This window comes from Oryzias melastigma, linkage group LG22, assembly GCF_002922805.2.
Source record: "Oryzias melastigma strain HK-1 linkage group LG22, ASM292280v2, whole genome shotgun sequence".
Lineage (NCBI taxonomy): Eukaryota > Metazoa > Chordata > Actinopteri > Beloniformes > Adrianichthyidae > Oryzias > Oryzias melastigma.
In genome coordinates this window covers 1398105-1408375 of record NC_050533.1, presented here as the reverse complement: position 1 = coordinate 1408375, position 10271 = coordinate 1398105, and the positions used below count along the sequence as shown (strand labels likewise).

The 10271-nt window shown below is 38.1% G+C and overlaps 1 protein-coding gene across 1 annotated transcript; it reads right to left on the bottom strand.

The window, feature by feature from the left end:
* Nucleotides 1-5461: 5461 nt before the first annotated feature.
* On the bottom strand, nt 5462-7753 carry LOC112148433 (natterin-1). The gene is made up of 4 exons (XM_036209872.1): nt 7724-7753; nt 7119-7206; nt 6862-6928; nt 5462-6636 (listed from the first exon to the last, which is right to left on the bottom strand). The coding sequence occupies exons 2-4, from the start codon at nt 7161-7163 to the stop codon at nt 5534-5536; spliced, it is 1215 nt and encodes a 404-aa protein (XP_036065765.1). The 5' UTR covers nt 7164-7206; nt 7724-7753; the 3' UTR covers nt 5462-5533.
* Nucleotides 7754-10271: the final 2518 nt, after the last annotated feature.

The following is a 10271-nucleotide window of genomic DNA, read 5'->3' as shown; positions in this document are numbered from 1 at the left end:
GTTTCACTGACATCAAAGGAGAACCGGTTTAAATCTGAACTTTTCCCGTTATTTCTGAAGTTTAATCTTTTCAGGCTTTAAGAAACAGAAACAATCAGAACTTGTTCAGGCCTCTTCAGCTTTGTTCAGCTGTCAATCACTTTCAGATCAGGTTAAAATCAAGAATTCAGTTTTTATTTTCACTTTTCTTTACAAATAAAATAGCTTGAAGTCTTTTCAGATTCTTTTCTTTTGTATTTCTAACATTTAACTGAACTGAAGATTTATTTAAATTTGTGCAATGATTCATCAATGAATTAATTTCTATTCCTATGATCCAATCAGATCGATCGGTCGAGGTAGAATCAAATCACCTTATACAGCGAAAAAACAATTTCAAAATTAGATAAACTGATAATTGATCTTGGAAAATCCCATCTGGATTGAGACATGATCCGTTAGTTTCCCTCTAAAAACGACCATCCCAACGGACAAAACTTGGGTCAAATATTGATTTTAATTTCTGGAAACGATTCGATTCACCAAAGCCTGGATCAATTCGATTTTCCCGATGTTTTTCGATTCTTTAATTTAATTACATTACATTTTATACACATTTGTTTAGAAATAGAATAATAATGTATATATATTTAGAATATATTGATATTAATCTGATCACATCCTGTAAATGTATCAGTGAAATACTGAGATTGTTAATATCATACAGAGTTACATGGATTCTCTAAAGGAGAAAATAACAAAAATGTTCAGATCATTAACATGTAAATATTGTTCTGCTTCTCCTGGAGGATGTTTCAGTTTGACCACTAGGTGGCGATCGCGCTGTAGAAGTACACCTTATTCCAGAAGAAGAAGAAAGAATGAGTAAAAAACTGATTTAGACCACAAATGGTTATTTTAAAAATATTTCCTTAAAAGAATTTTAAAAATTAATATAAAGATGTTAATTTAGTCAGTAATGTATGTTTAAGTCGACTGAGTGTTAGCATTAGCCGTCCTATGGGAAATCCCATTAAATTTTAGCATGAAGCTAAGGGAATTTAGGATTATGTGCTATATTTTTATGAATGGATTATTGATCTATTAATGCTATTATCGATTAATTCATTTTCTTGGCCGTTTGTCCTTTTCGGGGTCGCAGGGGTGCTGGAGTCTAACCTGGCTACTGATGGGCGAACTCAGGGTTCACCCTGGACAGGTCCCCAGTCTGTCACAGGGCCTTAATCACAGACACGTACACGCTTATTCACACCTAGAGCCGATTTAAAGTCACCAATTAACCTATGAAGCATGTTTTTGGAGGATGGGAGGAAACCTAACCCATCAGCCGGGATTTGAACTGTGGCCTTTTTGCTGTGAGGCAAGAGTGCTAACCACTCCACCACCGTGCAGCCCCACTAATCGATTCAAATCGATTAATTGATTTAATTAACCCAGCCCTAGACAACACACGTGATGCACCAAAAACTGATCAACCATCATTCCAGTCTTTGAATTTAACAGACAGTAGAATGTTCTAATAATCTTCCCTTTGGATTATTCTAGGGCTGGGTTGATAAAATCAATTTGAATCAATCTAAGCTGAATAAACCAATAAACAATCCATAAAAATAGAAATCGATTTAGCACGTAATGCTAAAGTCCGCTAGCTTGATGCTAACGTTTAATGGAATTTCCCATAGGACTGCTGATGCTAATGCTTGGTTGATGTAAACATAACATTACTGACTAAATGAACATCTTTATAAATTCACAGGCATGAATTTTCCAAACTTTTTTAAAGAAACATTTGTTTAAAAGTAACCATTATTGGTCTAAAACATTGTTTTTTTCTCATACTTTTTTCTTCTTCTGGAATAAGGTGTAATGCTATAGCATGATTGCCACCTAGTGGCCAAACTCAAACGCCCTCAGGGAGAAGCAGAACAATTGTTGGAGCTTTTCCATATGAGAATCCATATAAAACCGTACTGTAAAGAAGAAAAAAAACAAAAGCAAAACTACAATAAACAAAACCTCAAATAATTTCAAGCAGTCCTACAAGATTCATTTGTTGATTTTTTTTTCTGCAAATATTACAATAACAGTTGAAAAGCGTCTTTGCTATTAGTGAAGTGTTGTCTATCGGCCAAAGCTACTTTTCAATGCCAATCAACTGATTCGTTGATCGTATAAGAAGTTGCGGTATCAAAGGCAGAGACATCTCTGGTGTTAAAGGTTTAAAGCTTTGAAGTTCCCCTCCAACCATGTTTTCATTTTTTTGTAAAATTGTTCCCAGTGATCTTTTTTAATTACAATTATGCAGTTCTTAGCCAAAATCTAAAAGCCTTTGTTGTTTTTGAAGACACATTTTATGCACAGTGGCAGTAGCTCATTAGAAATACTGGTTTATGGGCGGGACTGTTATCTTGGAGTGACCCCACCCTTCCCCCCCGCTGAGAGCTCTGTTTGCACTCTCACTCGCAGGCTTATAGCCCCAAGCTAGCATTAGCAGCACAAAAATAATGGTTAGCAATCTAGCTGTACAGTTTTGAGTCAGAGTCCGCTCAGAGAGGAAAATGAGAGGGGGCGGAGAAGACTTTGACACGCCCATTTCAGTAACTGTGTCATTAGTCTGAGCTTTTTCGAGCATCCTGTTTTCTGATCCAACGTGATTTGAGTGAAGGAATACTTAGAAACACAGTTTTAATTATACATTCTTTTATAATAACTTTTTCAAGGTTTTTGTAGCGGAGGGACAAATTAAGAAGTCAGCATTCGACTGGGGGCTGATTTTGGTTAAAAACAAAAAAAAGGCATAAACAGAAAAATGTTTTTAACAAATTTAATGATTCAGTGTCATTTGTACTATTAACGGAGCTTAAAGAAGAATAATTATTATGATATACTTTATTTTGGGGCTTTGGGGAGTTAATTGTCATATTTGCATATTTTTCCACATATTCTGGATAAAACAACAACAGCTTTTTGTGCAAAAATGTCTTTATTTGGCTAATTTAGGATAAGAAACAAGATTTATGAAAGTTACTTTATTATGGATGGAAGCATGAAAAAATGAACAATTAATAAATAGTTGTTGCTTCTACAGCAAATTTTTGGGGGCACAGACTCTGGCAGGCTGGATCAGGTACAACCCGACAGAATTCGTGCCCCCTCTTGTTATTTTTTTTATAGAATATGTGGGGAAAAAACAATCAAATATGACAATAAACTCCCAAAAGCTCCAGAAGAAGGTCCATCGTAATCATTCACCTTCTTTTAACAATGTTTGGGACAAAATATGAGCATTATGGAACAAATCAATGATGCCTGAGAGCCAGGAACATTCTGACAGGGGGAACGAACCTTGTGACAACACTGAGCCATTTCTAAAGCCACCTTATATGCACAATCTACTTCTGAATTCGGTATATGACCGCTCGGTCTTTTCCCGTTGTTTAAGTGGAAATAGCGGAGTATTTGGACTTTAAAGATGTTTTTAGGAGCTACTAAGAGTCACTATATACGATGTTTGGCAAATTGTTTGTTTTTCTAGTAAAATACTCCAAAATAAAAATGCAAAAAGAATTTAAATTGTATTTGTCGTCCTACCAGCTCTAAAACTGAAGGACATTCATGTTGGTGACACGTTATAGATGCATGCAAGATGCAGATCGCTGCATTGATTCATGTATTTGATGTGAATCCAAACCTAAATGTCGCAGTATTTAATGAAGTCTCGTTAGCTGTCATGTAGTGCGATGTGCTGCTGCAGCTGCGGCCGTGATCGAGAACCATTTGGAACATAAACACGAACCAGAACCTTAATCCTAACCTTAAACTTTCCTCCAGGTCCGTGCAGCCAAGAAAAAAACTTCAGAACTGACTGCAGTATTTACAAAATTATTTCTGAATACTGTTGTGACTTCTCTTTTTAGGCTAATGCTAGCTAGCATGAAAGACACGTCTGATTATCGCTGTCTTTATCTGTGTGACCTGTTAGTTGTGTTTCAGTTACTCCACATAGAATCAGTCCAGTCAGTTTGAGATGTGATTCCTTTCCCACGTCTCAACAGAGGCGAGGTTACCGTTAGCGCTCGCCGCTATCGCTCCATGAAGAAGGCAGAAGCAGCTCCTCATCATCAGCTGAGAGTACAATCAGTAAACCCAAAGTCACTTTGAAGTTTGTTTACACATAAAAGGTTCTGTTGAACAGGTTTTAAATGTTCTAACAGAACTACGTTTCATCCCAAGAAGTCATATGATCGTACGGTACATCTCCTCGCCAACACAACGTTTTTTCCCCAAAGGACTCTGCTCTGGCTCTCTCTCCGATCCGCTCTGACTCCCGCTCTACTGCCGTTGTCACAATTCTTCCTTTCTTAGTAGAGGCACTGACATTGAAAATGTTTTCTGCCCTCTAGTGGTGAAATCAATTCACTATACCACTGACACCTGGGTGTATTTACCTTTTTGTTCCTGCAGAAGTTGTTAGGAACCATGACCCAAAAATATTTTTCCAATGTACAGATGGTTTAATAACTATCAATTATGATTTGTTGAGGACCACAAAGATTCTTCCAGCTGGCTGCACTAAAGACCCCTGATGTAGGTCCTCTATTATGAGAAAAATGCTACAAGAACATGTGAAAAACACCAAAAAGAGGATTTTCATTGGAGTGGGTCTGTAACCGGAAAACATGTAACTGTTTGTGTCTCTAGTTAAATTGTTTTTTTGGTTCCTGACTTCGGATTCCGGCTAACAGTGTCTGGGCGTGGCCTGCAGCCAGGTCTTCTTGGTTCAGGTGCCGAGGCCAAAAAGGAAGTTCAGGCGGAGATTCTTTTCTATCTGAGTTCGGAGCCGTAGAACATTTTGCCTCTAAGAATTCCACGTCTGTCCAACCAAATGTTTGGTCCAACATGAGGCTTGTTCAGTTTTCTCCCTTCATGTGTTTCATAGATTTCTTAAGCTTCTATTTACCTCTTTATTATTTTTGACCATTTTCAGGATGATAAGCTTTAAGTGTACAGTGCCTTGTTGTCTAGTTTTTCAATAGAGCTTTATGAATGAAGTTAATTGATGAACGTATATTTGGGTACATGGGTTCAAAGCAGAAATGGTCATAAATCTGAATCCTGAGGAACACCCAGACTGGTTCAGGTGCACTCAGAGTCACGAGAGGAAACATCAAACCACACACAGCAGCCAAAATGTCCACTCTGAAGTCTTTAGTTCATTTACCAAGCAGCAGATTTCTAATTGGTGGAAAAACAGACATCTTTTGGAAGTCTCTTTTGGTTCAGCATTGAGATTACGTTTCCTCATGGTTCTAAGTTTGCTTTGACAGTTTTTAATAAAGGGATATTGAACAATATTCACTGAAAGCCATCAGAGTAATTAAAATAAAGATAAACAAAAACAAAAACACAAAATCTTTGATGAGGGAATTTATTTCTCCTGTAGTTAAAACATTTTGAATTATCTTTTAAATCAATTTTTCTTCACAAAAACTTGCATTGCCTGATTAGTTTTAAAATGACAACAGTGTCACAGTTAATGAGTTTCAGTTTGTTTTTCTTTCATTATTATCACCTTATTTGGGTCACCTCTTCCTCCAGAGGCCAGGTTAACATGTAGAGGTTCACACTTTTCTACCACAGTCTTAACCTCTACAGCATTGTTTGCAACAAAAGTCCCAGAGACTGTTATTGTTTTAGGTTCACCTCTATTGAAGAGGCGAGTGAGTTTTGCCTTGAAAGGAACCTCAACCACGCGCTGTTTTCCAACCACATGGACTGTGCACTGGCTTTTTGGTGGAATCTTAACAATAGTATCAGTCTTAAATGTCTTATCCTGTTTAACAGAAAATCCCTTTTTCTCTGTGGTTGTGGTCTGACGACTAAGTTCAAGCCCCATTGAAAAAGCATCAGAGGCTTTTATATTAATATTAAGTTTAACTCCTTTGGTAACGGCATAAGTAAAGTCCCATCTTCTCTCCTGGCTGATCGTTGTTGAACCTGTAACAGTTTGTGTCACTTCTGTATCTTGATTGTTGACGATCACAGACCTGTCCGAGATTTGCTCTGGTAAGCTTGACTCAGATTCTTTTTTATTTCCTTCTTCATACACACAGTCATGTATTTCCTGTTCTCTTACATTTTCATACGAAACAGTCAGGACCTTGCAGGATCCAGTTTTTGTTTCTAACTTTTGAATCCCTTTTGTTTTCCTCAGTTTTCTAATTGGATAGAATTTCTCAAAACGTTCTCTTTTAGCAGACTTCTCTGCAGGTAAAGACATTGCTTCATCGCTTTTTCTCCCAATAAACAAGTTCTGATCATCACAGATTAGGACAGCATTTTCGTGGACTTCTTCAACTTCTGCAGTGCATTTAATTTTTTGCCACTCGAGACTCTCAAAGCTATCTTTGTTGACGAGGACTTCAAATGAGTCTGGATTGTCTATTGTGACTTCTTCACCTTTCTCATACTCGCATTTGGACCCTTTCAAAATGCCGACAGAGCATTTCTTCTGCATATTTCTGCACACATACATGTTCTCATCCTCTCTGATTGAAACTGCATCTGTTGGAACGCTTCCCTCAAACTTTTCCCATTCCATTATCACATAATTGTATTCCTCCAGAAGTGGTTGATCTGCAAAGACAAGACAAGATAAAAATTGTATAATAATTGGTCTGAAACTGTTTAAATATTATAACTCAGCGAAATAAGAATGAATGAATAAATCAGACTCTTTTTTTTAATTAAACCACTCTAGCTCTATAATTTCACTACAATTCCAAATCTTCTGGAGATTTTTTTCACATTTAAAACTTGTTTTTTGTTGGTTTACACTTTAACTAAAGTGACTTTTTTTACCTTTAATGTTTGGTGATTTATTCCCTCCATGGGAGACAACCAAGAGAGCCAGCAGGACTGACAGCAGCTGAAAAATCCACAAAGGAAAAACAAAGCTGTTTCTTTTATATGGAGAGACTATGATTTCAAAAAGACTCAAGTCTGATGAGACACACAAACTAATTAACCCTCTTCTTACAAACAAAACTTCCTCATGAGTTTGAAAACTATGACTTCTTATACGGCAAAGTCAAGACACTGTGATAATCTTTACTTACGAACATAGTGGACTGTGAGCGCTGAGAAGACACAGTGACCTTCATCTTAATTGTAGAGATCCAGAAATTTCCTTCCACCAAGACTCTGCTGAATTAAAAACATTTAAAGATCTTTAAGCCAAGAAAAAAATATTTATATAGTACTTTGTGTTCAATTGCTTTATATAAAATGTTAAAAAGTATTGTTACAACTACAATAAGCGACTCCTACATTTTAAAGCAGTTCTCCCTTTAGTTCTGCTGCTGCAGCCTGATTGGCCAATGGATTGGAGTCTGGATTAAAAACAAAGACTAGTTTGACCGAGTGTGTTCTCTTCAGGACACACTCTCCCTTTTTCACTAAAGGGTTAGGAAACAAATAAAGTTTATTTTAAATTTAAAAACCTTTCCTGTGACCACTCTTCTGTCCATCAATGTCCATCTTGTGGTCACTAAGCTGTCCAGATAATATAAAGTAACGAGTAATCGACTATTACATTAGTCGTCGACTATTTTAATAGTCGATTAGTCGAATAATTGTGGCAGTCCTAGTTTCAAGTCATTTGAGAAGTCTATACTATGTAGCATTCAGTGTAAAGACAGAAGTTCCTCTGCGGTTCACTCACCTGGTCAAGTGAAGAACTTCAGATGTCCAGTGGCGGTGTGGAGTTGTGCGTCTTCTTCCTCGTGGTTTATATTGATGAAGTGTGAAGTGTTCATTTGTTTATGATTTATGATGAGAATTTGGGATGACGCAACAGGCAAGGACGCCAACGGGCGACGAATACGGGGAGTTTGAGTAACGGCTTTGAGAGGGGAGTATTGTTTGTTCAGAGTATCATCATCGAACAGAAGTGAGGACAAAGAGGAAACTGCCCACATGAACATAGTGAAGCTGCAGGCCGTCTGTCTTTTCCCTAGTTAAGGATTTTTTACATTATCTAACACAAGAAATACTGACCACGGTGAAGAATAAGTCTCAACATGCAGGTGAAAACGTGTTTCTTCTGCGTCTCTCAGGACATCTTTGCACTGTCAGATGAATGAACAAATGTGCTGCAAAGGGATTTCCATTTTCTGACTTGACAATCAGACAAATGCACCAATGTTATCCAAGAGGTGAAATAACAGTTTCATTGTAAAAGTTTTATTGCTTTCGCTGAACAAAGTCTCTTTTAAACCATTTATTGTAGGGAATGCTACATTCCTGAAACAGAGGGTTTCCTTCTCTTGTCTCAGGAGACGTAGCCACCACTCCAGGAGCTTAAGCTCATCGCTCTTACATCCACTGACTGTATATGGTAGAAAAGCCTTTAAGCTGAACATCTGTACTTCCTGTAAATATGATGTAGAAATGTCTCAGACTTCCATACTTATCAAACATTAGTATCATGAAGACAGCTCGTTACCTTTACAGGAACTGTCCCTGTGCAGTTCGACTGTTCTGTGTTCCTAGGAGGTACAACTTGAAAGGCCTCTGTGAAAGATGCTAATTCTTTGCTAGTGGTTTCTGCTCAGCCGCAGGTGCTAGCGCGAGTAACGCAGACAGCTACCACACTTTCTGTTTACTCTGTTTGTTTCCCACTCATGTTGTCCAACAGCAAACTCAAATATCTCCACTACTGGTGGAAAAACGACGAGTTGGGGACACCTAAAACGACAAAGGAGTCCTTAACTAAACGTCAATATGTGACAAGTTGGGAGTGAGAATGTGTTCCCACACGACAGATCTGGTTGGAGGTAAAGCGTCTTCAAATATTTGCCTCTGGCCCAGTAAGCTTTTGTTCTCCACTCCACTTTCTGTAGTTTTCTTTGTTTTTAGCATCAGCTAACAGTGCTAGTGCGAGCAGGGGGTGAGGCAGGACAGTGATTGGACAGTTTCAGGAAGTCAAGCCTGTAGCAGCTAATGTAGCGATAGAAAGAGAAAAACGTGGAGAAGGACACGCAGGAACTAGAACATAACATTGGAAGTGTCTGTTGGTCGTTCTGAGTCTCCTTCATTTGGTCCAAACCAAGTCATGAACCGAATACTGATCTCTTCAGTCAGTGGCCAGGAATCATGAGGGCGGGACAAAGTCACAACAGAAAAAATAATGAAAGTCCTCGTCGAGAGATTTCACTGATTCAAACTTTAGTTGACGACCAACTTTGAGCGTCTGTATCAATGTCAGGTTCAATAGTTCTTACTGCTGCTTTGGTACGGTGGAGACATCCTGCAAGACGGTTACTGAGGAGACCACAACTACCAAATGAGTTGATGGGTCTCATCGTTGCTTCTTCCCAGCCAGCAAGGCCTAGAGGGCCCCATATGGTTAGCGGTTTATGTGGTGGCCTCACCTGTGTTTGTGTTGTACTTAAGTGGAGACTCAGTGGGCTGGCTCACTACGCTAGCCATTCTTCCAGTGGACAGTGTACCGAGCACCGTTGCCAAGGGTTCGGCATAGCTTGCAGGGTCGCCGACCAGAAACCTGGGCAGCGGAGTGTCCATCTAAGCAATTGTGGACAAACACAGGTGGGGCCACCACGGAAAAGGCAGACAAAAACCGTTCGGTGCCCAATTTGTTTGGATTGTCAGGGGAAACAAACTCTGTTTCACTGTGCAATTTCTTTCTTCCTCATTATTTTTCTTTTGCCTCCGCATTATAACTTGGTTTTCTTTGTAAATATGTAAATTGTCTAATTTTTCTATTTTTTATTGCCTGACCTTTTCTATCTGTTATGCTGCTGTAACACTGGAATTTAACCACCGAGGGACAAATAAAGGACTATCTTATCGAATCTTATTTTATCTTATCTTATCTTTATGTGACTAAAACATGTCCAGTCTTAAAACACCCTAAAATGTATTGTTTCCATGTCAACGTGAATTATGGTATTAATAAGAAGTTTATGTAGAGGTAAACTTTTATGGATTGCTAAGGAAAGGGGGTACGACTGTTTTTTTGTGTTAAATTTGACTTCTCTGGATCAGATGTTTTTGATTTTGTTTTCTCTTAATTATTTGGGATTGAAAATAAATTCTCCTTGTTGGTGTAAAAGTAAAGGTTGACTTCATGAAGCCAGTTTTTTTAGTTGTAATTTGATCTTTTACCGTGCCACAGTGTAATTTCGTCAGGACTTCAAGCAAAGAATTTATTCTTCTTTTTATGTCTACTCATTATTAGGGGTGTGCCA